The 27,478-nt window shown below is 36.9% G+C and overlaps 11 protein-coding genes across 26 annotated transcripts in view; 6 read left to right on the forward strand and 5 right to left on the reverse strand.

Moving 5' to 3' along the window:
- The first annotated feature begins 418 nt into the window (after positions 1-418).
- Positions 419-2,033, forward strand: LOC107268738 (sulfotransferase 4A1). The gene is made up of 6 exons (XM_015741789.2): positions 419-645; positions 741-840; positions 916-1,114; positions 1,204-1,333; positions 1,401-1,495; positions 1,589-2,033. The coding sequence occupies exons 1-6, from the start codon at positions 438-440 to the stop codon at positions 1,868-1,870; spliced, it is 1,014 nt and encodes a 337-aa protein (XP_015597275.1). The 5' UTR covers positions 419-437; the 3' UTR covers positions 1,871-2,033.
- On the reverse strand, positions 1,915-8,259 carry LOC107268735 (GTPase Era, mitochondrial). Of its 6 annotated transcripts, none has more exons than XM_025086028.1 (5): positions 3,521-3,639; positions 3,364-3,456; positions 3,044-3,294; positions 2,512-2,946; positions 1,915-2,443 (listed from the first exon to the last, which is right to left on the reverse strand). In XM_025086028.1, the coding sequence occupies exons 3-5, from the start codon at positions 3,287-3,289 to the stop codon at positions 2,081-2,083; spliced, it is 1,044 nt and encodes a 347-aa protein (XP_024941796.1). In that variant the 5' UTR covers positions 3,290-3,294; positions 3,364-3,456; positions 3,521-3,639; the 3' UTR covers positions 1,915-2,080. The 6 variants fall into 6 exon arrangements, with proteins under 6 accessions (XP_024941796.1, XP_024941797.1, XP_024941798.1 ...); XM_025086029.1 differs by having other exon boundaries at positions 3,364-3,403; positions 3,521-3,605; XM_025086030.1 differs by having other exon boundaries at positions 2,001-2,443; positions 3,044-3,317.
- LOC107268725 lies at positions 3,663-7,288 on the forward strand. Of its 2 annotated transcripts, none has more exons than XM_015741769.2 (10): positions 3,663-4,043; positions 4,138-4,359; positions 4,420-4,916; positions 4,999-5,173; positions 5,246-5,587; positions 5,652-5,857; positions 5,940-6,189; positions 6,262-6,501; positions 6,578-6,829; positions 6,943-7,285. In XM_015741769.2, the coding sequence occupies exons 1-10, from the start codon at positions 3,942-3,944 to the stop codon at positions 7,168-7,170; spliced, it is 2,514 nt and encodes an 837-aa protein (XP_015597255.1). In that variant the 5' UTR covers positions 3,663-3,941; the 3' UTR covers positions 7,171-7,285. The 2 variants fall into 2 exon arrangements, with proteins under 2 accessions (XP_015597255.1, XP_024941774.1); XM_025086006.1 differs by having other exon boundaries at positions 3,936-4,073; positions 6,943-7,288.
- Positions 5,606-11,512, reverse strand: LOC107268732 (sialin). 5 transcript variants are annotated; one of them, XR_003059991.1, is made up of 9 exons: positions 11,171-11,512; positions 10,177-10,409; positions 9,583-9,819; positions 9,409-9,496; positions 9,103-9,323; positions 8,504-9,034; positions 8,132-8,427; positions 6,763-6,811; positions 6,200-6,664 (listed from the first exon to the last, which is right to left on the reverse strand). XR_003059991.1 is itself a non-coding variant. In XM_025086018.1 (8 exons), exons 3-8 carry the CDS (start codon positions 10,342-10,344, stop codon positions 8,302-8,304), a joined length of 1,371 nt encoding a protein of 456 aa, XP_024941786.1. In that variant the 5' UTR covers positions 10,345-10,409; positions 10,500-10,524; positions 11,171-11,388; the 3' UTR covers positions 7,300-8,301. The 5 variants fall into 5 exon arrangements, 2 of the variants coding, with proteins under 2 accessions (XP_024941786.1, XP_015597267.1); XR_001537923.2 differs by lacking the exons at positions 6,200-6,664; positions 6,763-6,811 and adding an exon at positions 5,606-5,744; XR_003059992.1 differs by lacking the exon at positions 6,763-6,811 and having other exon boundaries at positions 6,200-6,408.
- Positions 11,513-11,860: 348 nt separating this feature from the next.
- Positions 11,861-16,256, reverse strand: LOC107268724 (SWI/SNF-related matrix-associated actin-dependent regulator of chromatin subfamily A containing DEAD/H box 1 homolog). 3 transcript variants are annotated; one of them, XM_015741768.1, is made up of 12 exons: positions 16,151-16,256; positions 15,590-15,792; positions 15,326-15,516; positions 15,031-15,259; positions 14,618-14,951; positions 14,275-14,549; positions 14,062-14,199; positions 13,676-13,999; positions 13,315-13,616; positions 13,032-13,244; positions 12,859-12,965; positions 11,861-12,773 (listed from the first exon to the last, which is right to left on the reverse strand). In XM_015741768.1, exons 1-12 carry the CDS (start codon positions 16,254-16,256, stop codon positions 12,619-12,621), a joined length of 2,577 nt encoding a protein of 858 aa, XP_015597254.1. In that variant the 3' UTR covers positions 11,861-12,618. The 3 variants fall into 3 exon arrangements, with proteins under 3 accessions (XP_015597254.1, XP_024941771.1, XP_024941772.1); XM_025086003.1 differs by having other exon boundaries at positions 12,619-12,773; positions 16,055-16,159; XM_025086004.1 differs by lacking the exon at positions 16,151-16,256 and adding an exon at positions 15,893-15,994 and having other exon boundaries at positions 12,619-12,773.
- A 3-nt stretch (positions 16,257-16,259) lies between these two features.
- Positions 16,260-18,749, forward strand: LOC107268733 (notchless protein homolog 1). The gene is made up of 6 exons (XM_015741783.2): positions 16,260-17,241; positions 17,305-17,544; positions 17,610-17,863; positions 17,931-18,162; positions 18,234-18,455; positions 18,529-18,749. The coding sequence occupies exons 1-6, from the start codon at positions 16,887-16,889 to the stop codon at positions 18,666-18,668; spliced, it is 1,443 nt and encodes a 480-aa protein (XP_015597269.1). The 5' UTR covers positions 16,260-16,886; the 3' UTR covers positions 18,669-18,749.
- Positions 18,750-18,988: 239 nt separating this feature from the next.
- On the forward strand, positions 18,989-20,400 carry LOC107268718 (acyl carrier protein, mitochondrial). 2 transcript variants are annotated; one of them, XM_015741758.2, is made up of 3 exons: positions 18,989-19,190; positions 19,677-19,802; positions 20,006-20,400. In XM_015741758.2, exons 1-3 carry the CDS (start codon positions 19,059-19,061, stop codon positions 20,183-20,185), a joined length of 438 nt encoding a protein of 145 aa, XP_015597244.1. In that variant the 5' UTR covers positions 18,989-19,058; the 3' UTR covers positions 20,186-20,400. The 2 variants fall into 2 exon arrangements, with proteins under 2 accessions (XP_015597244.1, XP_015597245.1); XM_015741759.2 differs by lacking the exon at positions 19,677-19,802 and adding an exon at positions 19,506-19,625 and having other exon boundaries at positions 18,993-19,190.
- Positions 20,401-20,596: 196 nt separating this feature from the next.
- On the forward strand, positions 20,597-22,156 carry LOC107268798 (ribonuclease H1). Its single transcript, XM_015741926.2, has 7 exons — positions 20,597-20,789; positions 20,880-20,957; positions 21,018-21,131; positions 21,250-21,269; positions 21,351-21,537; positions 21,620-21,884; positions 21,955-22,156. The coding sequence occupies exons 2-7, from the start codon at positions 20,905-20,907 to the stop codon at positions 22,039-22,041; spliced, it is 726 nt and encodes a 241-aa protein (XP_015597412.1). The 5' UTR covers positions 20,597-20,789; positions 20,880-20,904; the 3' UTR covers positions 22,042-22,156.
- A 216-nt stretch (positions 22,157-22,372) lies between these two features.
- On the forward strand, positions 22,373-24,023 carry LOC107268799 (ribonuclease H1). The gene is made up of 7 exons (XM_015741927.2): positions 22,373-22,592; positions 22,683-22,760; positions 22,821-22,934; positions 23,053-23,072; positions 23,163-23,349; positions 23,432-23,696; positions 23,767-24,023. The coding sequence occupies exons 2-7, from the start codon at positions 22,708-22,710 to the stop codon at positions 23,851-23,853; spliced, it is 726 nt and encodes a 241-aa protein (XP_015597413.1). The 5' UTR covers positions 22,373-22,592; positions 22,683-22,707; the 3' UTR covers positions 23,854-24,023.
- On the reverse strand, positions 23,936-24,574 carry LOC112494510. Its single transcript, XM_025086066.1, has 2 exons — positions 24,237-24,574; positions 23,936-24,154 (listed from the first exon to the last, which is right to left on the reverse strand). Exons 1-2 carry the CDS (start codon positions 24,416-24,418, stop codon positions 24,016-24,018), a joined length of 321 nt encoding a protein of 106 aa, XP_024941834.1. The 5' UTR covers positions 24,419-24,574; the 3' UTR covers positions 23,936-24,015.
- A 42-nt stretch (positions 24,575-24,616) lies between these two features.
- LOC107268797 overlaps positions 24,617-27,478 on the reverse strand; it is a 19,153-nt gene continuing 16,291 nt past the window's right edge. For all 3 annotated transcript variants that reach the window (XM_025086000.1, XM_025085999.1, XM_025086001.1), the window contains one exon: positions 24,617-26,392. In XM_025086000.1, the coding sequence (XP_024941768.1) occupies positions 26,351-26,392 (42 nt within the window). In that variant the 3' untranslated portion in view covers positions 24,617-26,350. The remainder of the gene's footprint in view (positions 26,393-27,478) is intronic.

Raw genomic sequence — 27,478 nt, forward strand, 5'->3', positions numbered from 1 at the left:
TCCCACTTCAGTGTAGATAAACTTACGTCTTTCAAGTTATTTTTATATTCTGGAATTAATATTAAAACATTCCAAAAGTATTTAAATGCCTCGATACATCCTTTTTCATGCTAAGATGATCAATAAGAAGATAGCAGGCAGTATATTTTTGCAGAATTTATAGATAAATATTTTGTAAAAATAAATAGATAATAGATAAACTGGTGACCAATTAATCATTACCAAAGATACGTATCCGATTCTATTGAATATTATTTTTTATCAGAAGCTGCTCAATCACTTTAATCAGTGAAAACAGCAAGGCATACAGTATCCTAAAAATATAACATCAAGTTCGTGGATTAGATAAAATAATATTTTAACTAACGATAAGGTTCCTTTAAAAAGTTCAGTACTTTTTAAATTGGACATTAAGACCACCGGTGGCACTGTTCAAGATGTGTGCTCAACCACTGCAGTACGAAGTCCTAGACGAGGAGACAAAGCATAAGCTACAAGAAGAGGACGAGTTATATGTAAATAATTGCATTCGCGTTGGTGATAAAAAATGGTTCTTTCTAAATACATATGCAGATCAAAATGAAGCATTTCGAAACTTTAAAACCAACCCTAGTGATGTATGGGTTTTATCACTGCCAAAATCAGGTATAACAGTAAGCTACTGCATATTGATTGTGCCTATGAAGTCTGTCATATTCATTAATAATATGAGATACGAGAAAGATTTTTTATATTTTCAGGTGCAAACTGCATGCAAGAATTGGTCTGGTTGTTGGAAAATAATTTGGACTATGACTCTGCTGTGAAGTACAAATTGGACACTAGATTTCCATTTTTCGAGTATGCAATCTGTGACTTGTCGCTTTGGTATTGTCTTGTAAGATAAAAGATTAATCAGGGAAATGGGTCTTTCAGTACTAGCTTGTTGCAGCCACATTCAATGTCAGAGGAATATTTCAATATGTCTGAAGATGAGGCTGAGAAAGTTAACGGAATCATCAGAGAAGGAAAGACCAGCCCCGAAATTATTGCTGCTTATCCATCGCCTAGGTATATCAAGAGTCAGCTCCCGTTTGAAATGTTACCTACTGATCTTCTAGATTCGGGTGCCAAGGTATTTTATCCTACAGATATAGTTGACTAGATATAATATCCTTTCAAATATTCATTTGTTTTATCTTCAACGCGTATTTGCTATTTCAGATTATATACGTTGCACGACATCCAAAGAATGTCGCAGCCTCTTATTATTACTTTCGTCAAAGGATGCCGCGTTTTTTCAAATTCAAAGCCGACTTCAAAACCTTTTGGAATTTCTTTACAAAGAGCTTGAGTATGTGTATAATGCTCGCTGTGACCTTACAGTTTTTTTAATATTAATATATTAATATTTTCACTAGTACTATACACTCCATATTGGGATCACGTGAAAGAAGCGTGGAAACGAAGGGATGATCCAAATTTCCTTTTTGTTTTTTATGAGGAAATGCAAAATGTATGTTATGTGTTAATACATGGTATATATTAATATACGCGTATATAGAATTTGATGATATTTTAATGGATATACTATTTTATAATGTTTCAGGACTTACCAAAAATTATTGAGAGGGTTGCCGAGTTTTTAGGAAAGAGCTACAGCACTGAAGAAGTAGGGACGTTGGCTGATCATTTGGATGCAAACTTTCAAGAAAATGATACAGTCGCTCAGAATGATGGTGAGGAAGTCACTTTAACAAGAGAGAACAAATTAATTGGGAAGGGAGATCTGGGTGAGTTAAAAGATCTATTCACTCCTGAACTGGAAGCTGAAGCGGATGAGTGGATTGAAGAAAATCTTAAGGATACCGATCTAAGCTGGCCTGTTTGAATATGTGATAGAGTTGTAAAATTGTGCGACGCACAACCAATTGGTGACTGATTATTTAATTGCATTGCAATTTACACTTGATAATATTTAATAATTGCTTATAAAATCAATATTATCAAAACAACTGTAATACATTAAAAATAAAAAATTTATGTTATCTGTACAAATATCTTATTTTACATACTTGTCAATTACTATGATAGGTCTACTCTATTCCAATGCTGTTTTTACTTTTGCATATAGTCTCAATCTTACTGATCTTTGAAATGCATTGCATAACTGCTGTTCTGCTTGCACAGCTATTTCCCTAATACGCCCCCCACGGCTGCCTACTAGTAAAGATGAAATTCGTTTTGAAGCAACATAAATTATAACAAGTGCAGAGATACTACCGTCATCACAATAGTCAAAGTGTTCAATTTCCAATTTCATCTGGTACGGCAATTCTTTTGGAAGAGTATCTAGTAATTTTGATTGAACTACTCGTTCTAGTATTTTCTCAGGTGGTTGATCACTGAAAGTTTCCGGATCGTATTTCCAGTCCCTACTTTTAGCAGATGCAAGAAGATACTCCTGCAATTTAATGAATAATCGATTAGTAACTTTTGTATGCTTCAAGATATTTCTAATGTTATCTTTACCCTCAGATCATTTATTCCATCTCCAGTGAGAGCAGACACCATGAAGACGTCAGAAAAATTTGGCCAGCCATCTTTACTTATCAATGCCTTAGTCAATTCCAATAGCATCTGTTTCTTTTTTACAGTATCCACTTTATTTAGAATAAGCAACGATGGTATTGTACTAGATGTATCATTCAGTATTTCCAGAATTTTCTTGTTAATCTTATCCCTGGTATAAATATTGGATACATCCTGGATTACTCCGACGACATCAGCATTGATTAATGCCATCCTTGGGTCCTTTATAAAACTTTCTTCAAGAGTATATCTATTTTTCTCTTGTTTAGTGACTAACCCAGGTGTATCCATAAACACTAACTGAGTATCATCCTCACAATAAATTGCACTTGCCTTCACTCTGGTCGTATGTACCTTTTTCGAAGTTGGACATATCTTCATAAAAAGAATTTGTATTAATGAAAAATACCAATAGTTTAATTCTCTAAATGAGAATGAGATTGTTTCCAATTATTTATATTGAAAATATTACCGGCCTGCAAACCAGCTGATTTACAAGAGTGCTTTTCCCAGCATTTGGCATACCCAAAACTGCAACATTCAGAGATTTCAGATTTTCCCTTCGTATGCCTGTATAATCCTCATTTGCTGCAATGGGAATATCGCTTGTGATAATATTTGCTGTGTCCGTAACAGTTGAAAAATGACGAAGCATAGACCATCTGACACGAGTAGTCATCCTTTCAATTGCGATTAACATATTTCCAGTGTATCTCATAATAACTATAAAAAATTAATGACAATATCTTAAAATATTAGCATTTCAGAAATTGTTCAAACCTTATAGGTTACCTTGGCAAAACAAGACATGCGTAAGAACTTCTTCAAAACACTACACATGAAAACATCTATTGGCTTTAAAAATATTTCTTGTTTTCTTAAACACTGAAATATTACGTTATATAAATAACAACGAAAGAAATAATATTTAAAAGCTTGCTCATTATACCTATTTCGCTCCTAAATTATAAGTTTAAAGTGTTTTCTGGATATTGGGGCATGCGCAAACTTATACGTGTGTCACAGAGCAAGCGCTGCATTATGACTGAGCTTGCAATTGGATAGTTTAAAAAGGTTGGAATGTTTAAAAATGGACGCTATACGTCAACCGTAGAATTTCTGAATACTTTTTTTAAACATCTTGTCGAATTTTCTTATTGCTACCGAATATCTCTATGCAATCGTGGAATGTTTATCAAGTATTGCGAAGACACAACTTTCCTTCCCGTTTCAATGTAGCCACATATACTTTTGGGGAAATGCGTGTTTTTCAAGCGTCCACCGATAAGTTTTCGTTCGCAATCCCAACCGGAATTAACAAGTTTGAAAGTTGAAAGTGCATTTTAAAAACTTAAAGAAATTCTTCAAACATGGATAAATATCAAGATACGAGAGCATTCATTTCGGCGGCACTTGAATACTCTAAACATCCAAACGAAACTACTGCATCTGTTCTACAGAGAAATCTTGGAGTAAGAATCATTCGGTGATAATGAAAAGTGGTATACATTTAGAATGTTATATTGTTACTCGTACCAATTTCGTAATACATTTTATTTTCTAAAGGTAATCGGAGCATCCTTGGATCTCAGTATATTTGATCCAGGATCTAGCATAGCAGCAGAATTTTATGTGAGCCTTCACGAACTTATGAACACTCTTGGGTCTAGAACTACCCTCATCTGGACTGCAGTAGCAGTTTTACAAAATGCCTGTAGAAATGCCACTGCTAGACAAGCTCTGATCCATACTTATAAATTTGCTCCCATCCTTACTAGATTATTAGAGGTAAAATGAATCATCTTAGTTTATTTGAATATCTAATTAATGCATAAAATATTTTATTAGGCAAACTTAACAGCAGAGAAACGAGTGCGTGTTTTAAAGCTTCTTCAGGAGCTAACTTATGGTGTCAAAATTTCATGGCAAGAGGCTCATTTACCCTATTTAATCTCGACATTAACACAGTGGGTAACACAATCCACAGAGGAAGCAGTTGTTGCACTTTCTCTAGGAGTTTTAGTCAATTTATGCTATAAGAATCTTCCAGCAGTATATACCTTAATGCGTACTGTGGATACAAAAGTATTTGTACGAACCCTTTTAAAAATCCAAAGCTGCAATGTTAACACTAGAGTGCAATGCTGCAAATTACTCATTATATTGGAGCACACAAATAAGGAAATCTCAGAGAAGCATATCATAGACCTAGCAACAGTCACATTCTCAAGTCTAGTGACAGCGTTAAGAGACAAGGATGTACTTCTTTTGCGACATATCGTTGATTTTTTTGAAGACGTACGACAGAATGAACATTCACGTGCTGTGCTACTAACATATTCCAAGTACAGTCACTTTTAACATTTTGGCATTAGTTACTCAAGACTATTGGATGGAATCTATTAACTTTTATCTTTCCCTTTTCAGTTATGCTACCGATGTACAGAATATATTAGCCACCCTGGAGGACAATTCCGACCCGGAATGCGTTGCTTTAATGATGGAATTTCTATTGTCGCTAGTAAAACTACAATTACCAGCTCTAATTCCATTATACCCTGTATGCATTAAAGCGGCAACCGCATGGGTACCTATGGAGCAAGTACGATCTCATGAAATTATTTACACCTATCAATTAGCAAAGTAATCAAATAAAGTATTGTGTCGATAATAGGTATGTTCCAAAGCCCTGACACTTATACGAACAGTAATGATAGATTCTCGCCGCACCAAATGTTCCACGGAAGTCTTGGCCGAGATAGACTTATCTGTCCTAATGCTCGTTGTACAGTCAGAGGACGATGAAATGCAAGGAAACAGTAGCGGACGTAGCGCAGAAATTCAAACAAGATTAACAGAATTAATGCAGCTACTTCAAGAAATGGCCAAGAATCCAACTCTAAGAAATAAAGTTATGCAGGCGTTCAGTGAACAGATGATGCGCAGAATGCTAAGTCCACTGCTGGAGCAGGATGAAATTTCAGCTGGGGGTGATTGGCCAGGAAATCTATTTCAAGTAAATTATAAATAGTGCTAAAGATAAATAAATTTTATGGTATATTTTATAATAAATGTTCCAGGATCCTGCCACGAGCCTTTATGTACATGCGCTATCACTCACAGCTGATTTAGCCGCTCACAATTCCAACTGGTTGACATTGTACGCGGAACTTCTGCGTAAAAAACAAGTACAAATGGTATTAGCTCTGGCGTTATTTACGGGCGACGGTGAAGTCAAGCAAAAGGTTCTGCAATTGACATCTTCTGTAGGTTTTCCACAGGAATGGTATGAATCATTTCATTTATGCCAAAACTAAATTCATGTTAAGTCAATGGCATTACATGTGTTCTTCTGTGCGCGATAAAAGCGTTTCCGCAGTTGCCCGCTGTATGGGTGAATTAGAACCTCTGGTTCTAGTACAGAACGGAGCAGGAAATAAGAGTAGCTTGAATACACGATTTCCGGAACTCTGTCATGCTGGAGAAATGGCTCCACTTTTCTCACTGGCTCAGGAAGGGCGTCTCGATGCTTTCATTGCTAAGCTGGAAGAGGCTTTCGAGAGTAATCAAATAGGAGACATTACTACCTCTGCGGTCATGGAATTGTATGAGTACAAGGTACAAAGCATTCCGCTGATTATGAGATTTATATTTTTATATTAAAATGCAATTAATAGAGAATTATTTAAGTTAGCTGCGATGAGACACGCTGAGAAAGCTACTCAGGCTAGCTTGGAAGCAGCCAACAGTCATGCCACGAGTCTTCAGCATCGGTTAGCCCAAGTAGTAGCCGAATCAAGTAGATTGCACCAAATGCTATTCTGCACGCAGCAATGCCTAGAAGGAGTACAAGCAGAAAAAGCTAATTTGACTGGAAAACTTCGCGATGCTGAGATACAAAGTAGTAGAACGCACACATCCCAGATACAAGTACGTGATCTGCGCGCAAGTGGTAAGCGAATCTGATAATAAAAAAGTTACTAATAAATAATAATTTCTTAACTAGGAAATACACGGTCTGAAAAAAGTCCTCGCAGAAAAATCCGAAGCGGTAGAACAAACCGTTCGACTCCTCTCAGATTGTTCCCAGGAACTAGAAACCACAAAAAATAAAGTTGAAATATTAGAAAGGAAGGTTGAGGAATCTCGCGTGGAGCGCAGCAGTGCGGAAACTAAGATCAAGGAACTCACTGGTAAAAATCATGAGCTCAGCAAGCTTCTTCATAAGATGCAGGAGACCCTTGGTAAAAAGGAGCAGGTAAATATTACTTGATTTATAATTCCAAAGATATATTTATTATCTGTCTTCCTTATCAATATTGACACCCTGATCTGATGTATATCATTCATATCTTGTTTCGTTTATTACAGATCATCGAGGAAAAGAACAAAGAAATTGCAACGAATCAGAAAGACGTCGCTGCTTTGAAACAAGAGATACAACAACTAGCACGGCAGTGTCATAGCTACGAAAGTACAATAGCAGAAAAGGAAGAAAGTATTCGTAAGATGAAGGGAGAGCTAACGGATCTGAGTCGAATGAGAGATATGATCTTCGAGCTGACTGCTAAAAAAAAAGATGACATATCTGCAACTTAATAATTTTAAATAACCGTCAAAATAAAAAATTGGAATGTTGAAAAATTCTATCTAAAAAGCCACCGAGGCTTTTTGTCAGTGCAAGGATAAGCTAATATGTAATACCTTAGTGTATTAACGACGACGATATAAGTTAGAAGCGATTTTTATATTCTTATATACAGTTTTATAAAAGAACGGGGAATGGAGCAGCCATTTAGTAGATTATCCTCGTACAAAGAATTACTGTCGTATTATATTTATGTCAATTTGAACGTTAAACATCGACAAAAGTCCAGTTACCTTTATCGTAACATCCCGTTACGTTTCTTTTTTAATTGCATTTTTATCACGTGAAATCGCATCGTTTTCCTTTTTATCTAGTTACTCCATCTACGTACTATATCATAGTATTATAATATTAATTATACAATTTTTAGACTACTGGTATCTCATTTCCAATGTCCATGATAGGTACGATCATTCGTGACGTAATAAAAAGTTTCACGAACATTAACCAATCCCTAGCATTACAAGTCATTCAGTTTTCCTAAACGGAGATTTATATTGTACCGTTTCATTTATTAATTATTATGCTAAATCGAAGACAGCAATTACTATACCTAATTTCGAGCATTATCCATGAGTGATTCGTTTGAAAACATTTTTTTTCCCTTAAAGGTACACTTTGGATTCGTGAAATTTATACTTATTTAAATACTCAACAAATTATATCACAAAATGTCACACTGGTGGAATCTGATATACCATTAGAATATATTTCGTCGATTCATGATAGAAGAGATTTCATAATAATTCACGACAAAGAGATATATTAGAATCGTAGATTCGCATCAGCGAGATCACAGTTACCGTATTCCGTAAGCCGAGAAAAAAAAGGGAAATAAAAATCCTAATGGATGTAAAAGGACTGATTAACCACCGTTAAGGATATATCAAGTAAATATTATTCCATTCTCACCTGAGAATCTCGAAACGGAAGTATACAGTGGATCCATTTATCACAGCTGAAATCCAAGCTGTGGTCAAACGTCAATTAATTGTCTAAAATGTGCTCAAGACAAGGCGATTGATTGGACGACCAGCGCCGGACGCCAAATTAAGCATAATTGTACTTTTAGTCGAACATCGTCATTGACTATATCCTCCACTCCAAGGCTGTTCATCCGCAGAAGCAAAGATTAAATAAAAAAAGTTCGTCAAGATATTTATACCAGCTGCAATCCAAAAAATAGAATGCCAGCGAGCCAGGGTTTCCTGTAAGAAAAACTTATAATATTCTTATGATCATACCAATGCGCAGGATAAAAAGTAGAAATAGAGCGATACTTACATGTCCGACAACTATCTTGCCGATAATATAAGGTGCGAGGAAGCCGCAAATATTTGCAGCGGCATTTGTCAGTCCGTACAACGTTCCTGCATACCGCGGCGCAAGAGCGATGTGATTCATCTGGTTCCCAGCATAAATAGCGCCTTGCAAGGATCCCAAACCTGATAGCATCATCATCACCCAAACGCGGTCACATCCTGCCCAGATAGCACCTATGAAGCTGAGACTTGGTCCCAAAGAACCGACAGTGTTCCACAATTTCATGGAAGTTAAGGGTGACAGATATCGCCTGGCCAAAAGAGCATCGGCGAAGCTAGACACTAGTAAGCCGACAATCCATGCACTCAAATAGGGCAACGCCGAAAGAAAAGCATTCTGTTGTACGTTAAAATGAAGAATCTTCGCCATATATGTAGGCAATTCAGTTAGTAAAGTATAAAAGCACCATGACTGTCCACATTGAGTAATCGTTATAGCCCATACTGGCAGTGATGTGAATATTGAGAGCCATGGTACTCCTGGATCTTCTCCCTATTAAAAAAAAACAGCCATTTAAAATACTACAGATCAAGCTGACAATTTCTTTGTAATCTACAAACCTCATTCTTTGGCTCGACACAGGCTTCTATGTATGCTCTTTCCTGGGGATCGATGCTGACATGATGGGCTGGGGTGTCGTAAGCAAAAAGAAGCCAAAAACCGTACCAAATAATTCCAAGAGTTCCAAAGAGATAAAATGCCAGGGGCCAGCCACCCCACAATTCCAATGAACATAGCCAACCACTCACCGGTAGAGAAATTATTGTGCCAAAGTTAGCCCCTAAGGAGAATCGCAATTCTAACGTCAGTAAAAACATATTTAAATGGTAATTACCTTTCTACTAATGAATTCTCTCTATAATTACCAGCATAAACAATTGCAGCGAATTTACTACGTTCCAATGGCGGTACCCAGTGTGCTAGCATAGTGTGCATTGCAGGAAATGTAACTCCCTGGAAAAGGGAATGACGTTAAACATTCTGCACCAGATATAAAGTAGCTTACTTCAGGAATTTTAAACCGCATGACAATGAGGTACCTCGGTAAATCCTTCAGCAATACGAACAACCACGAATGGTACGAGTCCCCAGTAAGCAGCAAAAGGGCTGATCACGGTAAGAATGGCAGTGAGAAAAACGCCAAGACCAAAAATCAATTTGCCACCTACTTTCTCTGCCATTCGGCCACCCGGAACGTTCGTTAATACATATCCCAGAAAAAACGCACCAAGTATGACTCCTTGAGTTTTTTCATCCCAGTCAAATTCTCCAGGACTCTGTACGCAAAGAATAGAATTGTTTAATATTACTGGTAAGCCTTGATTTGGCACATGTCATTGTTTCAGAGTGATAAACCTTATCATCTGCCTGTTATTAAGGTCAAACATACATAGGAAGTTTGTAATATGTGTGATAATAAAATCAGTGTCAATGCGTAATTTAATATATCTAACGCTTCATTTTCTAAGCATACAAATAAACCGTCCTTAGCAAACATATTACGTATGAAAATTTAAAGAAAAAAAATGTCCCAAGTTAATTGTGTAATCAAGAAGTAACTAACAATCAAAGTCATATTCTTTAGATAATTCGTATATATAATCTGAATAATAAATTCATTATTTTATGCTTACAGGAATGAACGTGCCATTTATAGGCATTGTGTCATTACAAGTATCGCTGGTGTCATTGTTATTATCAGAAGGTACTGCTGTCTGGTTGACCATGGACACAATGGCCACAGAAAGATTGACTCTCATCGCGTAAACCAATGAGAATCCCAAAAATCCCAAGAAACCCATTGTATATCTTGCTTTGAGACATGATGAGGTGTCTGCAGGTATCTCTGCTCCATGTTTATCGACAACTGTAAGATAACATCAACTAATGAGATGCTCGTTTCTCGGTCTGTAATGATGCATCATAAGTAAAAATGAATAAACGTTTCCTCCATTACGTTAGAATGCACTGACAGCTGTCATCTGTTATGAAACAAAGAATAACCTCTTTAGGAGACTCCGAAATTTTTCAAATTCACATCAAAATTTTCCAGCCAGATTACTTTTTCAGCTTTGTGGTAATTATTGCGAAAGTGTTGTCAACATGATTGTTAACCCTGCAGAATGTACGGTGAACTTCGCTTTGGGGAAGAACCTCTATAAAAATCCTGTTATTCACGATTTTCGTTTACATTTTACTGGCATGATAAATAAGAGGTTCGGAGTTTTGAAGAGTTTTGAATTCTTTATAAGACTGAATAACAATACAAAACAATTAATCAAACAGACCCAACGTTCCTGCTGTTCCACTGCTTAAAACGAAATCTTATAATTATGACGTTTCCATTGAGTAATCGAGCGTCATCATTTTAATCAGTCTCGCTACCTCTATCAGAGCAATAAAACCATTGTCATCTACACTTTAAAGTTAATTGAAATCAAATACAAGTTTATTAAACGAAGCCAAGAAATTTAGATAAGAAATAGAGCCAGGAGAAGCATTTGATAATGAGGTAGTTTAAAACACTACTAGAAAATGGGACCGCAGACATCTGCCAGATGTAGAAACGATGAATCAACAGTAGACAAAAACAGTTCATAGACAATAGAGCAGAATTAACTTTCAAACCTTTTTTCAAGGAATCATTGATACATAAAGGTTGATCATCCCTCGTTACGCTTGGATCCAGTACCTCCATGATACTCTGATAATTTGTATACAACAATTTCTAAGTTGTTTGAACTTCTTTCTCTAAAACACAACGGACGACGTCACTCGCGCTATGTTCCCATCGAAACTGCGCCTGATCGTTGTTCTCGTTCGTTCATTTGAGGTTTTTCTGCTGGCGGTATCCTTTCACTATCGCGCGTTCGTCATAGATTCGTCATGACTGGAGAAACGGTACTGTCAATTCCTATACAGTAGACTTAAGTACGTACGAGATGATAGTTGAGGCAAACGCTGACTTAATTCGCACCCCCACTTCATATGCGAGCCCCTTCAGATTACAGCTGACTTTTGTTTTCTTCTGATTTTGTTTTTCGTGCGGTATGAATTGTAAGCGAGCTACATTATTGGTCAATTGGTTGAGCATGTAGTGGGAACTGGCAGGAATGCCCGCAGAAAAGAGAGAAACAGGCACGTACTTATCAGAAGTCTGCATCTGCATTCCATACAGCATGTAGATAAATAGGTATTCATATATACTTTGAATAAAACTAAATCTGATAAAAAAGAATCTGTTCCGTAAAGGACTTTCTTAGTCACATGAATTCATTCCGGAGCTGCAAAATTGGTTGGGATTCAATTAAATGTATATTTGTATTATAAATTGTCATGATTATGTATTATTTTTTTAAGGGGATAGACATAAATCTTTTGTTTTAGATATTAGATGCGCAACAAAGAATATGTTGATAGTTACAGGTTTTTGGCCCATTTTGGATATCTTTATTAAGCTAGAGACAATTAATTTAACACAGTGAATACGAATTCTCCAGTAAAAATTCCGGTGGCCTTTATACGATTAAAAGGTTTTCAATTTTTTTTGCATTTTCATACCTCAGCTCCTCTGCCAATACACGTAATTTAATGTATACCACTTTAGTTCACGTAACAAAAAACCCATGTTCTTCTTTAATTCTATAATATCAATATCCTCACACATTCAAAATAATTTCTCTCGGTTATCGAATTGTAAAGGAATTCTTATATGCTTAAAAAAAAGCTAAGATAATAATTGGGACCTATTCATAAATAAATAAAGGAATGTCTCAATGCATGATTTACAAATTTGTAACGGGCCAGGCACGGCTGGTTTCGGATATTATATCGATAAAAGGAATTGCCTAATGATCGGATGATCGTATATTGTAAAAAAAAAATGATTATAATTTATTATGTTCTCCTTAAGAGAAAATTTAATTTCAGTCTCCAGTCGCAACGCGGTACTGTATGAGCAAAACTAAACTATGGATAAAATCACGCACGTTTCGGGACGGGAAAGGTAAAATTGATAGAAAAAGGAAAATGTTGCTGTAAAAAACGACGTAAGTTGAGTTATGCAAATATTACAATCATAGGTCGCAATTTCCGTCGCCCTCGACGTAGCCATTCGACGAGCCATTCATGCTTTTCGAAGGTGAGAGAGTCAGAGATTTATTATGAGGGTCCAATCCCAAAGTCATTTTTAATAACTTCAAGACGCTTCTCTTATCAGTATTCTCACTTTCTGCAAAAAAATAAAACGACATTTACACATTGCCGATTGTCACTAGCAAAACTTGCTACTTTTGAAGAAAAAAAACTGAACTCACCCTCGTTTCCGGTAATCTGTTGTTCTAGATGTAATTTCTCTTGAGCTATTTGATACATCCCTTCTTCTATAGTATCTTGGCCTAATAATCTGATTATGGTAACCGGCCTGTAAATTAATTTGGATTTATAATCAGTGCTGAGAAGATACAACAAATAAAATTTTTGTACTTACTTCTTTTGTCCCACTCTGTGACAACGATCTTCGGCCTGTTTATCGTTGTACGGATTAAAATCTAGATCGTGTATAATTACTGTGTCGGCAGATGTTAAATTAATACCTAAACCACCAGCTCTTGTCGAGAGTAAAAAGATAAATATAGAATTATCAGAGGTATACTCGTCTATCATGGCTTGCCTTTCAGTCACCGGTGTCTGTCCATCCATTCTATTAATTAAAAATTCTCCAATTAAATTACAGCACAAGAAGAATAATAAAACCTACAATGAGAACTAACCTTAAAAACGAATGGCCCCTGATGGTTAAATATTCTTCTAAAATATCCAGCACCATTGTGAATTGACTAAATATAAGAACTCGGTGTCCCTCTGATTTGAATTCTGGTAAAAGTTCATCTAGCTTCTGTAATTTGCCAGCCTTGGGTATAAGTTCTTGTGGCAACCCAAGTCCAGCAAGACTTTTATACGTTCGGGATAATTGATTTATTTGATAATCAGACATCCATAATAAATCCTCAAACACATAATTAGGATTCTTCTGCTTGTATCCTGGATCTTTTGCTAGCCTCTTCGATATGAGCTACGAATAGAAGAGAATGATATAAAAATTGATAATATTTCTTTCTACCGACTACATACTTTTAATTTCTTTTCATTGTAATAATCTCGAATGAGCAATGGATGATTAGCAAGCTTTCTAAGCTGCATCATCATCCCAATGCCATTGACTTCATTATTTTGATCTGCTTCGGCTGAAAATTCTGCCACAAGATTCTCATACATGTTGCGTTGCTTCTCGATTAATGGACAGTGAATGACTTTGTCTGATTTTGGTGGCAAATCACGAAGTACTTGAGACTTCAATCGACGCAGCACAAATGGCTTCATGATCTTTTTGGCATTCTTCACTTGTTCCTGTTCGAATTGAGGTTGATCGCCATCTTTCTTATCTGCCGATATTTTCTAAAAAGAGATTTACTTCCAATAGTAGCTTCTTTGATACTCTTATAACTTGTCAAACTCACTGAATTTTTCGAGAACAAACTCTTGAGATCCGCCTGCTTGCCCGCAAACATTGACGGCATTACGAATATCAGCAGTGACATCAATTCGAGTAAATTATTTTGTAACGGTGTACCAGTTAAGAGTATCCGATGTTTTGCCTAAAAATAGCAGTACAAGTTATTAACAATTCTTATGAATTTTGAAGCCCACTCCTGATATGGAACAGGACTCACGTTAATTCTGACAAGATTCTCGTATCGAATAGTACCCATATTTTTGAGCATGTGAGCTTCGTCAAAAATAACGTATTGGAGGGGCATAACACGAAAGAGTCTACGTTCCTCCGGAGTACTACTGACGAGGTTGTACGTAGTGAGTATAACGTCGACGTCGTCCAGGTCGCCATTTCGCCATCCCATTCGCATCTCCTTCCGTTCATCCTGAGAGCCATAATACTGGACGACTTTCAGACCAGGAGACCAACGTTCTAATTCGTTGCTCCAATTTTCTGTATCAGTGATTTTCTCACGACAATGGTTTTTTGATTATTGGAGCAAACGAGAAAGTGAGACTCACCCATTGTTGAGCTAGGTACCACGATTAAGTGAGGACCCAATTTGTCATCTGTAAGGCCCGCCTCTTGCAAATACGTCAGAAAAGCGATAACTTGTATGGTTTTACCAAGGCCCATTTCATCTGCCAGTATTCCATTGACATTTTGGGCATGTAGCACTGCCAACCAATTTAAACCGACCATTTGGTATGGTGCCAATGTCAATCCTGCTGATAAACCCTTTGGCTGTTGCGTTACTGTAGATGACCCCGCGGCCACTGCTCTTTCCATATTGGTCGACAGCCGTAAACATTTCTTCATTAGAGTTTCCACTACGTGTCTTGTAGCTAATAATACCTATTCATTTCAAAAATTATCCAGTTTATGTAAGAACATGGAATACTGCAAATTGTTGAGCTTCTACGTATGTACTTGCCTGTGCTGAATTTAACAATTCGGTATCCAAATATTTGTGTGTTTGGAACTTCTCTACTAACTCTCTCCAGCTGTGAAATGGTCGTGCAGCTACGATGGCTTGAGCCTTCTTTTGGGAGCACTGAGACATTAGAAGTAATTCAGAAACAAGAGCAGACTGCATGAATTCAAGAACGCCTTTCTTATCTCCTGTGAGATCGTTTGATATTTCCACATCGGAATCATCATCGCTGTAAATTTTAATAAATGATATATTTCTCGGAAATTTTGTATTTGTACAATCATATTCAACTGACCTATCAAAGACTTTGTTCTTGTAATTAGCTTCATCAGAATCGACATCCACATCTTCATCACAGTCTACTTTTCTCCGCTTTTTATTACTTGTTTTAGCTGATTTCTTTAGAGCTCTTTTTCTGTTGTTCTTCAATACCTCTTCGGCCTCCTCTACATTCCAGTTTGCACCATTCAATACTTCCTGGATACCCTATAATAAGAAATAATAATATATACAATTTGTGATATCCCTCCAATGAATATGAAATAATGAAAGAACAAACCACGGAATCAATCAGTGGATACAAGGTGGTCAGGTACTTCAGTTTCTGTTCTTTATCTTTGGTTTCAGAATTCTTATCAGAATCTGAACTTGAAGCATGCGACTTTACAGGACTTCCTGCATCGCTGTCACTGTCTTCAATCCGGTTGACTGTCTTGCGCCTGATGGCAATCTCTGGAGGCATCACGTTACTATCTTCATCAGCTATAAGAATAAATATACCAAAAATGAACTACAATTACTAATTAAAAAACAGCTATAGCTAATAAATATCTTATTGGATAAAGAATTTAAAAATACATGCCGTGTAACGATGTTTATTTCATCTTTATTCATTAATTCGTTTCTACAACAATGCTATTATTATCAAACTATAAAATCTGGAAATCCTATTTCAAATATTCATAATAAATTAATATAAGTATAAGCATCAAAGTCCTTGCGCCAGGACAAAGAAAATATATACCGATGAGCGCAATTGATGGACCGGTCGGTACTGTCTGCATCACTACAGAAACAATAACGGAATTCTGCGATTACGGAAAAACAGCAAAACTCTTACACGTGTTCATCCTTCTAGTAGATTTCTTCTGAAATCGAAATTTCCGCAGGTTCTCCAAAAGGCTGGCACTAGTTGTGTCCGCCTTGGGTGAATTCGAGTCGGACATTGCGTCAAGCGTTGAAAAAACGCTCGAGAAAACACATTTTCGTGGAGGTAACCTTCGAAAATCTTTCTGACAAATGCATGGAAAAGTTCGGAATACGGAGTACAATAACAAGCGATGTAGCCAATGTGCCGTTCGAGAGACTCAAGCTGGTTTAAATTATTCTTCAAGAAAATCTATCAGTCTTACACCGGCGACGTGTACATTTTACTGAGCGCAAACACAGAACGCTATTACTCAATGGACGAAATGGCTATTCCCTAAGGAAGACGGGAAAAAGCAATCGAGCGAACAACGATCCCTCCGCTTGCCGACTCTTCTTCCAATCGGACCAAGTCGGAGGAAGTCGGAGATCCTCGGGAAGGTTTACCAATAATCCTGTCACCGTCTTGTAGCTGAATAAAAAGATAGTATATGTAGCACCACGTGCTGCGTTTATAAATGAAAAAAGCCTTTTTTGAGTACCCTGTTGTATGTTTGTTAAATTGAAGTTGTAAACTGTTAATTACATTATTTTTGGTGCTTTTTCACTTTTGTGCACAGTAATAAAAAACTATCTGAAGCAAGATTAAATAGACAATAAGATTTCATAATTGTTATTTGTGTGAGAAGTAAATTTATTAGGGACTAAAAATGAGTAAAAGAAAGTGTAGTGAAGGTGACCATCAGGATAATGGCACTGAAAGTGAAGTCAAAAGAGTCTTGTCACGTTTCAAATCTGAAACTGGAGAGATTTTGCCTGGTGGTCTATTGGATCTTCCGGTCGATATAACTGTGGATAAGTTGCAATTAATATGCAATGCTCTGCTGCAAGAAGAAGATCCTGTACCACTAGCCTTCTTCGTTAATGATGTGGAGGTTGCTGGTACACTTGAGAATAATCTTAATAAAAACTTTAGCACCAGTGAAGATATAGTAGATATCGTGTATCAGCCACAAGCTATCTTCAAAGTTAGAGCAGTGACAAGGTGTACTGGATCCTTAGAAGGTATGCTATTATTTTTTGAATTACTATTGTGTCATTATAATTATTATCTAAATGTTGTTATAGGACACAAGGAGGCAGTTATATCAGTAGCATTCTCTCCAGATGGTAAATACTTAGCTAGTGGCTCTGGAGATACTACTGTTAGATTTTGGGATATCTACACACAGTCTCCACACTTTACATGTCAAGAACACAAGCACTGGGTTTTGTGTATAGCTTGGTCACCCTGTGGAACTAAATTAGCATCTGCTTGCAAAAATGGCACTATTATTTTATGGGATCCACTTACTGGCAAGCAAATTGGTATGTATAGTTATATACAAAAATAATGTTATACCTGTCTGTGACTAATAATGTTAATCATAAAGGAAGGTCGATGATTGGCCACAAAATGTGGGTAACATCACTATCTTGGGAACCCTATCATCAAAATCCTGAATGTAGATACCTAGTGAGTGCCTCCAAGGACTCTGATTTGAGAATATGGGATACAAAACTTGGGCAAACAACGAGGGTTCTGAGTGGTCACACAAAGAGTGTAACCTGTGTCAAATGGGGTGGTAGAGACCTCATATATTCAAGTTCTCAAGACAGAACAATCAAAGTGTGGAGATCATCTGATGTAAGTAACAGGTGGCAAATTGAAAAAATCTATAATAATATGAAGAATAATTAATTATAAATTACAGGGGATACTGTGCAGAACATTAGAAGGTCATGCACATTGGGTAAATACATTAGCACTAAATGTAGATTATGCATTAAGGACAGGGCCATATCATCCTCTAGAAAAACCTAGTGACAATTTAGTGGAGCAGGCTAAAAAACATTATGAAGCAATTGGAGAGGAGAAGCTTGTGTCTGGCTCAGATGACTTTACATTATTTTTATGGAACCCAGAGAAGGAAAAGAAACCTATTGGTAACTGACATATGATTCTGGCCAGTTATGTTAATTCAATATGAATCACAACAGAAACATTAATATTTCAGCAAGAATGACAGGCCATCAACAACTTATTAATGACGTTAAATTCTCTCCCGATGGCCGAATGATAGCTTCAGCTTCATTTGATAAATCTATCAAATTATGGGAAGCTAATACTGGAAAATATATAACTTCATTGCGAGGTCACGTTCAAGCTGTCTATTCAGTAGCTTGGAGTGCAGATTCACGATTACTTGTGAGTGGCAGTTCTGATTCTACGTTAAAAGGTATTTCTCATTTCATAATCTGTTTTATTTTTAACGAATCTCATAAATCAGAAACTCTCATTAATTTTTACAGTATGGAGTATCAAAACGAAGAAATTGAGTCAAGATTTACCAGGGCATGCAGATGAGGTATATGCAGTCGACTGGTCTCCTGATGGTCTTCGTGTAGCGTCTGGGGGCAAGGACAAAGTTTTGAGATTGTGGCAAAATTGAAGAATTTACTATTTCTCGCATCTAATAGTCTATCGATAATATTGTAAATCATAAAAAAAATAAAATAATTAGTTTTACAAATATGATCTCAGTTGAATTTCCCACCCGAAAATAGTTTACTTACCGACAGTTCAATATACAATTAAAAACGGAGAGACGTTTACAATATATTAATAAAATCATTTAAAAGCTTTGCAATAGCCAAAAATACCGGCAAAAAGCAGGGTATTGGTCTAAATTGGTGTGAATGTCCTATTAGTTGCTGATTTTACTGCAATTAATAAAATGGAGCAGCGCAGTCTGTGACCTGTCGGCAAAACTAGACAAATCTCGTGGGTCGAGTGTTGAGAACTTCACTCCCTTCACTCTGCGCTCTGAAAGAAAAGAAAAATGGCGTCCCTTGCGCGTGTTCGTTTCCTCGCGCGAAATACCGGTATTTTAAGGTGTCTAGCCAGTCGACCGATCCTTCAAAGGCCACCGACAGCCAATGCTGCGAATCCGAGACAGTTTCATGTTCTTCAGGTAATGAACAAGATAATGACGAGCTTTATGGTTACTCTGGGGGTCGATACACCGTATTTTGGTTTTTGCATTATGTAACTGAACCGGGCAGTAATATCATTTTAGATTATTAAATTCATTGTCCTTTGATCTCTGATATCACTGTGCTATATCTCTTTCCGTGGCATCAAGTATACTTATGGTATAATGTAAACTGAACATGTCGATACATAGATGCTATGTCTAGGCTCCAGGAGACTTCCACCTTTTCTCAATGAAAACAATATGTCTGCTGTTGTTATACTATCAAGTTTGTAACATTATTGAATACTACAGGTATTGCATTCGAAGATCAGGGACTGCAATGTTTTTGGCCAACCTCCAGAGACTTTGAAGGAAATAGAGGAGCGAACCATCAAAGCTTTGACTTCTCATGAGAAAATTCCTACTGACAAGGTTTCACTAATTTCATATTGTTTTCTATACTCAAAAATATTTATTTTGCAGGGCTTTGTGGACCCACGGGTCAAGCAAGTGCGCCACTACAGCGCCAGGGAACCACTTACGCTCGATCTTATCACCCAACGAGTGCTCTTGGTGCTCAAACTCTATGACAAAATTGATCCCGCGAAGGTATCTATCGTTGGAGAGTTTCCTGGAAGAAATATTGGCTAACACCTTGCTTGCGTCGTGGGGTCTGCAGCACGAACCGACAGCAATTTCTATCCTTTATGTTTATAGTTATTTACTTTCTAGTTGCAATTGCTTGTCGGTCGTACGGATGGCCCACGTCGTTTAAACGGTATTATATTAATATATTATACTAATGGTTTCAGTTGACCCTCGATACTCATTTTATCAACGACCTTGGATTGGACTCGTTAGATCATGTAGAAATCATCATGGCCATTGAAGATGAGTTTGGCTTTGAAATCCCAGATATGGATGCTGAGAAACTCAACAGACCTTCAGAGATAATACGTTACATCGGGGATAAGGAAGACATCTACGAATAGCATCCTCCTCATCCCTTATAATAAATTAATTAGTTAACATCTATTTCCTAATGGAAACGTCAGATTATCACGAATTACGTTAAAGCTACTTTACATAGCTAGTAGCTTCGTACATTTTACGTTTCTCCTGTATATAGACACAGTCTATTATTTGTGTATAATCGGTCTCATTGTACGTTGTACGAATAAAATACGCCACAGATTATTAGATCAAATTTACTTGACAAAACGAAAAATCCTAAGATCCTTATGTACCATTACTTAACACGTTCCTTCACAAGTAGTACTTGTAAGGAACATATCTTAATTTAAAATAATTAATATGGACATATATTTATTCAAAGCTATACGTAATAAATTTCAAATTATACAAAGGAGCACATGCGCGACCACATTCCCGCGCGAATTCGAAATTTAATGTTCGTTTGAATTCGACGGTTAAACAGCGTTGTCTTTCATTTGTTATATGATCCTTTGTTTCTTAGAAGAATCAAGTTGCTTGCTTGGTGCGCATCTAGTTGAGTGTAGAACAGTATAGAACGTCTACTGTAAACCACGGAGCAATAAGGACGTCGGTCTTCTAATCCTTAGAATTCGCTGACTGGTATCACATTACAAATTATAAAGAATTTTCCCTATAAAAATACTCACTGCTTTGTTGTTAACGAATGAAGAATTTTTATTCCCTCATTAGATCTCTGGCAGCCTTAAGGATTACCATGAGGTACTACGCTGTTGTTAACGGGCGTAATCCTGGAATATATTCGAGCTGGTGAGATCTTTGTTTAGGTAATATTCAGCAACTTTATTATTTATGTCTTATTTTGTGAAGGGAGGAATGCAAGAGCCAGGTAGATAGATATTCTCATGCTGTCTACAAGAAATTTTTTAGCCTGCATGAAGCAGAATGGTTCTTGAGAAACCATGGTTTCTCTTCTTGTTCCAGGTATTGTAAGCTATTAGTTGGAATCTTGTTTATCAAAGACAATTTTTGTATATCGATAACAATACTTTTAACTGTTAATATCTTTCATTCAGCTATATGACATATTATTATTTTCTAGCGATGATGACTATTCTCAAGGTATGACAAAGAAATATTTAGGGAACTTAAGAAATTACTGATTCATATAGAAAATTTAATACATATTCTCTCATTCTGTAGAATCACGTGATTCAGAGGGCGCACACTATGGTATATCGCAAAGATCATATTCAACACAGAGACGATATACTTTTGATATCGATTCTGATGGTTACGTTAATGTTTATACGGATGGTGCATGTAGTTCCAATGGATATTCTCATGCCAAAGCTGGTATAGGTGTTTATTTTGGAGATAATCATCCTCTGTAAGTGAATTTTGTTATCCTAATAGATTAATTTGTCATTTTTAAATTAAGAAATACAAAGTAGCTACAAAATGTTTTTTAGAAATGTTTCGCAACCTGTCTCAGGTAGAGCCACTAATCATAATGCAGAGATTCAGGCAGTAACAAAGGCTTTGGAGCAGGCCAAGAAGGCTAAAATAAAATATATTAAAATCAATACAGATTCACGATTTCTAATCAATTGCATCAATCACTGGATGCCCAAGTGGAAAAGAAATGGCTGGCGCACCAGAAAGGGCAAAAACGTAATAAACAAGCAAGAGCTAATACAAATGGAAAATGCCATGAACGGCTTGAACGTTATTTTTGTAAGTGAAGAATTGTGTATGTCAAAAGATATATTTTTATAATTTCTTTGTATTTTTACTTTTTTTTCAGGAGTATGTTCCAGGACATCAAGGTATTTATGGTAATGAAATGGCAGATAAGCTAGCATGCGAAGGTGCTGCAGACTACAGAGGCTAAACCGTTACTGATGTATTTCTATTCTATTCATATATATTTCTATTCTAATAATCAAACAGGTTGATTTAATAATATATTCATTTTTTGTAATAAAATGTTCATTTATTACATCTTATTCGATATTGTTTAGATTTTCGCATTATACAAGAGAATAAAGAGAATCTATTTTGCAATCCTAAGATCCTTATGGACTATTACTCGATACGTACCTTCACGAGTAGTACTAGTAAGGAACATATCTTAATTTAAAATAATTAACATGAATACAAATATATATTCAATCTGAGGTAGGTATACGTAATACATTTCAAATAATGCAGATGAGCACATGCGCGACCACAATTCCGCGCAAATTCGAAATTTAATGTTCGTTTGAATTCGACGGTTAAACAGCGTTGTCTTTCATTTGTTATATGATCCTTTGTTTCTTAGAAGAATCAAGTTGCTTGCTTGGTGCGCATCTAGTTGAGTGTAGAACAGTATAGAACGTCTACTGTAAACCACGGAGCAATAAGGACGTCGGTCTTCCAATCTTTAGAATTCGCTGACTGGTATCACATTACAAATTATAAAGAATTTTCCCTATAAAGATACTCACTGCTTCGTTGTTAACGAATGAAGAATTTTTGTTCCCTCATTAGATCTCTGGCAGCCTTAAGGATCACCATGAGTTACTACGCTGTTGTTAACGGGCGTAATCCTGGAATATATTCGAGCTGGTGAGATCTTTGTTTAGGTTATATTCAGCAACTTTATTATTTATGTCTTATTTTGCGAAGGGATGAATGCAAGAGCCAGGTGGATAAATATTCTCATGCTGTCTACAAGAAATTTTCTAGCCTGAACGAAGCAAATCGGTTTATGAAAAACGATGGTGTCTCTTCTTGTTCCAGGTATTGTGAGCTGTTAGTTGGAATCTTGTTTATCAAAGACAATTTTTGTATATCGATAACAATACTTTTAATTATTTCTGTCTTTCATTGGGGTATATCACGTACTATTATTTTCTAGCCATGATGACTATTATGAAGGTATGACAAGGAAATCTTTAGGGAACTTAAGAAATTACTGATTCATATGTGAATTGTAGAAAATTTAATATGTATTCTCTCATTCTGTAGAATCACATGGTTCAGGAGGTGTACACTGTGGTACATCGCAAAGATCATATTCAACACAGGGAGGATATACTTTTGATATCGATTCTGATGGTTACGTTAATGTTTATACGGATGGTGCATGTAGTTCCAATGGATATTCTCATGCCAAAGCTGGTATAGGTGTTTATTTTGGAGATAATCATCCTCTGTAAGTGAATTTTGTTATCCTAATAGATTAATTTGTCAATTTTAAAATAGGAAATACAAAATAGCTACAAAATGTTTTTTAGAAATGTTTCGCAACCTGTCTCAGGTAGAGCCACTAATAATAATGCAGAGATTCAGGCAGTAATAAAGGCTCTGGAGCAGGCCAAGAAGGCTAATATAAAAAATATTAAAATCAATACAGATTCACAATTTCTAATCAATTGCATCAATGAGTGGATGCCCAAGTGGAAAAGAAATGGCTGGCGCACCAGCAATGGCAAAAACGTAATAAACAAGCAAGAGCTAATACAAATGGAAAATGCCATGAATGGCTTGAACGTTATTTTTGTAAGTGAAGAATTGTGTACGTCAAAAGATATGTTTTTATAATTTCTTTGTATTTTTACTTTTTTTTCAGGAGTATGTTCCAGGACATAAAGGTATTTATGGTAATGAAATGGCAGATAAGCTAGCATGCGAAGGTGCTGCAGACTATAGAGGCTAAACCGTTACTGATGTATTTCTATTCTATTCATATATATTTCTGTTCTAATAATCAAACAGGTTGATTTAATAATATATTCATGTTTTGTAATAAAATGTTCATTTATTACATCTTATTCGATATTGTGTCGATTCTCACATTATACAAGAGAATAAAGAGAATCTATTTTGCGTTGGCTTCACCAGCTTTCTTTCCACAATCTTCAACCACTTTTTTCTTATGCGCAACCGGACATACTTGCTTGAGTAGCACGTAAACGTCTTCTGGCGAAGCCTGCAGAGCTAGCAGTTCTGTTATAATCCTGAAAAGATACGCAAGAGTCAGCGGCACAGTAATTTGAAATACGCATTGAGGTTATAGGTCTCTAAGAAAAAATAATTTACCGAAATACACCAGGTGTCGCAGAAATTCCTGCTAATTCCGCAAGAGCTATCAGTTCCAACTGTTGATTCAAGGTATACGACATTATTGTGTCAACTGCAACGTACTTATAATCTGCCTTATCTGTTTCTTGAGAAATGAATTGTTTACATTCGACAAGGTACATGCGCCCAAGAGTAAGCATCAGAATCCTATAGTCAAAGCTGAAACCACCTATAGTAGTGCTGGTACCGCCATGCCTTATTTCACCACAGTCATCAGAAAATAAAATTGACAATAGAGATTGAAAAACAAGGCGAATCTTCCAAAACGTATGTCTCTCAACGTAGTATCATCTAAAAACAAAAGCATCTACTTGCACGAGGGAAGGACGCAGAGAAACTACGATTAAAAATTTTCTTTATTTCGGTTTGCCTCGTAAATGGGAAAAATATATAATGTTACGTGTACCTGTAGGAACTTTGGGCTACAGATTATATTCGGGAGAATCATCATTCAGATATAACCTATCAACAAATATTAAACCTAAAACGACTTGATACGATACCAACTGAATTATAAAAGAAAAAAAACATCTTATGTCCTAAGCTACAATACTAACGTTTTCTTTAAGACTAATTTACACGTTGGTAACAAATATTGTATAAAATAGTATGGTGTCTGGTACGTGTGTAGTGTCCCTGTACGTCTATTATTTATCCTAAGTGAGATGAATCGTTGCATATATCATACACATTTTGAGAAATTAGCTAAAGTATATGCCGCTGAAAAGCGCAACGTAAATCTCCACATGTAAATATACGCAGGAAAATAAACTTGCATTCGCGCCAAATGTACACGCAGTGTCAATGGAATTAAAAAGAGAAAACAAAAGAAATACAAGCTCAAATGCGTCGAAGGGAGGAAGAAAATTAGAAAAGTTAAAGGAAAAGAAGAAAAAAAAAGAAATAATAACGCACAAACGCACACGTTAAAACAGCACAACCGCTTGTGGCTTCCTTATTTTTCTTTCTTCCCTTCATTATCCCTTAAACTGTTTACATTCTAATCTCTAACAACTATCCGACGCGATTAAACTAATCTCGGAGAAATGAACTTTATGCTCATCATGGCACTCACTTTTGACCGCCCTTCTCGCAGTCCCACCAAATAAACGAACGTTGCTGCAAATCTGTATAAAATTATGTACAATAAGCGCGTAGTATACACTGTTCTCTCCCATTCGTGTTAACACTCCATTGTTTAGTTGCATACTGTGTGCGTAGTGTGTCATGTTTACTTGGTCATCTCATTCTGTGACCCGAGTGAAAATTCGTAACAGCATAACTTTGGGGAATATCTGGGAAAGATTTAACTTATTTCTATCCTCTATCCCGTGTTCGCTTTTCAGGTAAACTTTTGTCACATTAGAATTTCGGAGTGCCTGGAAATTTCACAGTGTCCTTTTTTTCTAGCGATGCTATTGCCCTTAAGTAGTGATATTCTAAATAAATTATCGAGAAAAAAAAAGGATGAAGAAAACGGAAAATTGTAAAATTAAAACTCACGAATTGCTATTTACGACGTAGAACTGAGAAAATAATTTGTATAGGAAGAATGCATATGCTTTCGCCTCTTTGTTTTTCATGTAATCTTGATTCCTTGCTTTCTCCTGCGGGCTAATGGGCGATACGTGTTGTCTGTCATGTTATAAAATAACGGTGGTGAAAAGGGCAAGTTCTTGAGGATTCATCGGAATCGCAGTGTCGCTCAAACGATATTTAAACTCCATCGAGCCCTTGAGAAACAATGGAATCCAATTTGAACGAAAATTTGGCGAAATTCTTAACGCGTTTAGTGAACTTCATCCAGGAGGATCGATTCGTTGCAACAGAAGATGCATTAATGTCTCTATAGCGTATCGACCTTGAGAGCTCGCATATATATTTGAGGATCCTTAAAAATATACAGTATTTCTTTGCCGCCATCTTTCTTCACTTGTCACCTACTTCTTCTTCTTCCTCTTGGCATTTCTTTCTTGACTAGATTTATTTTCGATTTCTCCGCTCGTTTCTGCCAGGATCTTTTTGCTCACGTAAGCACAAATTCACGTGCAGCATCATCAGAGAGCATCACATTAGCCAGAGCAGACTTCAGAGTGTTCGTCCCATGCGGACACCTAAATGGTAAGAGAAATTTAGATGAGTGAAGTTCAAAGCTCTGAATAATAAGAATATAAAAGAAGTTGTGACGTCAAGACTGGATCAAGGATACTATCGATAAGAATATGCCGTGTATTGATAACGTTGTCTGTAATGCTATATATAGATTGTGACGTGATTTTTCGAATCACGGTCCCAAGGCGGCTCCGGTCACCGATACAGATAACGTTCTCGATTTCTGGTTCCCTTCAGGTCGCCACCCTGCTCAGAAGCTACGCTCTCGGGTTCATTCGTATAGTTATGTCAAGGCTCTCGTAAGATTTCGTTATGGTTTAGTTGAGGTCGAGGTGCTCGAATCTGCCGTGGGGAGATAGTCTCGACGTACCGAGTTGCCCGGCAGAGGAGAGTGCCCGACGGAGACGTCTCCACAGACCGGCAGAAGCCCGGGTGAAACACCGGCGCCCCGCTGGAGATGGGCAAAGGGCTGTAGAGCGGGCGGAGGAAGTTGCGATATGGTTAAGGGCAGGGGAGGAACCTCCTGCCCGAGTTAAGGATGTAGTGCCCAGCTGTCGCCCGATGCCCTGGGGAAGCGGCCGTGGAGGATCTCCACAGATTACGTACCGATTCGCTAAAGAACGCTCTCGACGTTAAGAAATGCTCTCGATTTGGTTTAAAGGGACGACTGGAAGGAGATAGAAGGGTTATTGGTTAAAAGGCTCTCGACCAATCAGAATGATTGCTTCTCGGATTTGGCATTTGGCTATTGCAGTTTGGCTATCGTCAAAGCAGTCTGTCGCGGGGCACCGACCGAGGTGTCACGGGCTGGCTCGCGCTCCCGTGCTATCTGTTGATAGTTTTCATTGCCGTGTTTCGCTACGGTATAGCAAGTTCTCGGTTCGTACAGCTCTCGCGTTGTTCTCGCGATATCCAGGTAATTCTATGAATTCCTGTGAGTGTTCCGGAGGTGTAGTGCTGTTCTTTAGTGTAGTGTCCTTGGAATACAGTTCTCGGCCTCCACGGATTAGCTGCACCAGCTCCGGTGAGTCTCCCAATTTATTAATTGGTGAAGGGATCTCGATAGATAGTTAAGATTCGCTCTCTGT

The sequence above is a fragment of the Cephus cinctus genome, unplaced genomic scaffold (assembly GCF_000341935.2).
Source record: "Cephus cinctus unplaced genomic scaffold, Ccin1 Ccin1_scaffold0581, whole genome shotgun sequence".
Classification (NCBI taxonomy): Eukaryota; Metazoa; Arthropoda; class Insecta; order Hymenoptera; family Cephidae; genus Cephus; species Cephus cinctus.

What these genes read in the sequence shown, in the direction of transcription:
- LOC107268738 (XM_015741789.2), top strand. Translation starts at nt 438, where the DNA reads ATGTGTGCTCAACCACTGCAGTACGAAGTCCTAGACGAGGAGACAAAG. An exon ending in TTTCTTTACAAAGAGCTTGA is followed by an intron (nt 1,334 to 1,400) that starts GTATGTGTATAA and finishes TATTTTCACTAG; the next exon opens with TACTATACACTCCATATTGG. An exon ending in TTTATGAGGAAATGCAAAAT is followed by an intron (nt 1,496 to 1,588) that starts GTATGTTATGTG and finishes ATAATGTTTCAG; the next exon opens with GACTTACCAAAAATTATTGA.
- LOC107268725 (XM_015741769.2), top strand. Translation starts at nt 3,942, where the DNA reads ATGGATAAATATCAAGATACGAGAGCATTCATTTCGGCGGCACTTGAA. An exon ending in GGCCAGGAAATCTATTTCAA is followed by an intron (nt 5,588 to 5,651) that starts GTAAATTATAAA and finishes TAAATGTTCCAG; the next exon opens with GATCCTGCCACGAGCCTTTA. An exon ending in TGGAATTGTATGAGTACAAG is followed by an intron (nt 6,190 to 6,261) that starts GTACAAAGCATT and finishes GAATTATTTAAG; the next exon opens with TTAGCTGCGATGAGACACGC.
- LOC107268735 (XM_025086027.1), bottom strand. Translation starts at nt 8,168, where the DNA reads ATGGATCCACTGTATACTTCCGTTTCGAGATTCTCAG. An exon ending in ATCAGCTGGTTTGCAGGCCG is followed by an intron (nt 2,947 to 3,043) that starts GTAATATTTTCA and finishes CTTTTTATGAAG; the next exon opens with ATATGTCCAACTTCGAAAAA. An exon ending in ATGGAATAAATGATCTGAGG is followed by an intron (nt 2,444 to 2,511) that starts GTAAAGATAACA and finishes ATTAAATTGCAG; the next exon opens with GAGTATCTTCTTGCATCTGC.
- LOC107268732 (XM_015741781.2), bottom strand. Translation starts at nt 11,240, where the DNA reads ATGGAGGTACTGGATCCAAGCGTAACGAGGGATGATCAACCTTTATGT. An exon ending in CGCTGCAATTGTTTATGCTG is followed by an intron (nt 9,324 to 9,408) that starts GTAATTATAGAG and finishes GATTCTCCTTAG; the next exon opens with GGGCTAACTTTGGCACAATA. An exon ending in GCAAGATAGTTGTCGGACAT is followed by an intron (nt 8,428 to 8,503) that starts GTAAGTATCGCT and finishes TTTTTCTTACAG; the next exon opens with GAAACCCTGGCTCGCTGGCA.
- LOC107268724 (XM_015741768.1), bottom strand. Translation starts at nt 16,256, where the DNA reads ATGTCCGACTCGAATTCACCCAAGGCGGACACAACTAGTGCCAGCCTT. An exon ending in AGAATCTTGTCAGAATTAAC is followed by an intron (nt 14,200 to 14,274) that starts GTGAGTCCTGTT and finishes TGCTATTTTTAG; the next exon opens with GCAAAACATCGGATACTCTT. An exon ending in ACAGATTACCGGAAACGAGG is followed by an intron (nt 12,774 to 12,858) that starts GTGAGTTCAGTT and finishes ATTTTTTTGCAG; the next exon opens with AAAGTGAGAATACTGATAAG.
- LOC107268733 (XM_015741783.2), top strand. Translation starts at nt 16,887, where the DNA reads ATGAGTAAAAGAAAGTGTAGTGAAGGTGACCATCAGGATAATGGCACT. An exon ending in ACTTACTGGCAAGCAAATTG is followed by an intron (nt 17,545 to 17,609) that starts GTATGTATAGTT and finishes TTAATCATAAAG; the next exon opens with GAAGGTCGATGATTGGCCAC. An exon ending in AAGTGTGGAGATCATCTGAT is followed by an intron (nt 17,864 to 17,930) that starts GTAAGTAACAGG and finishes TATAAATTACAG; the next exon opens with GGGATACTGTGCAGAACATT.
- LOC107268718 (XM_015741758.2), top strand. Translation starts at nt 19,059, where the DNA reads ATGGCGTCCCTTGCGCGTGTTCGTTTCCTCGCGCGAAATACCGGTATT. An exon ending in GACAGTTTCATGTTCTTCAG is followed by an intron (nt 19,191 to 19,676) that starts GTAATGAACAAG and finishes TTTATTTTGCAG; the next exon opens with GGCTTTGTGGACCCACGGGT. An exon ending in ACAAAATTGATCCCGCGAAG is followed by an intron (nt 19,803 to 20,005) that starts GTATCTATCGTT and finishes TAATGGTTTCAG; the next exon opens with TTGACCCTCGATACTCATTT.
- LOC107268798 (XM_015741926.2), top strand. Translation starts at nt 20,905, where the DNA reads ATGAGGTACTACGCTGTTGTTAACGGGCGTAATCCTGGAATATATTCG. An exon ending in GGTTTCTCTTCTTGTTCCAG is followed by an intron (nt 21,132 to 21,249) that starts GTATTGTAAGCT and finishes ATTATTTTCTAG; the next exon opens with CGATGATGACTATTCTCAAG. An exon ending in CGATGATGACTATTCTCAAG is followed by an intron (nt 21,270 to 21,350) that starts GTATGACAAAGA and finishes CTCATTCTGTAG; the next exon opens with AATCACGTGATTCAGAGGGC.
- LOC107268799 (XM_015741927.2), top strand. Translation starts at nt 22,708, where the DNA reads ATGAGTTACTACGCTGTTGTTAACGGGCGTAATCCTGGAATATATTCG. An exon ending in GGTGTCTCTTCTTGTTCCAG is followed by an intron (nt 22,935 to 23,052) that starts GTATTGTGAGCT and finishes ATTATTTTCTAG; the next exon opens with CCATGATGACTATTATGAAG. An exon ending in CCATGATGACTATTATGAAG is followed by an intron (nt 23,073 to 23,162) that starts GTATGACAAGGA and finishes CTCATTCTGTAG; the next exon opens with AATCACATGGTTCAGGAGGT.
- LOC112494510 (XM_025086066.1), bottom strand. Translation starts at nt 24,418, where the DNA reads ATGCTTACTCTTGGGCGCATGTACCTTGTCGAATGTAAACAATTCATT. An exon ending in GCGACACCTGGTGTATTTCG is followed by an intron (nt 24,155 to 24,236) that starts GTAAATTATTTT and finishes GTATCTTTTCAG; the next exon opens with GATTATAACAGAACTGCTAG.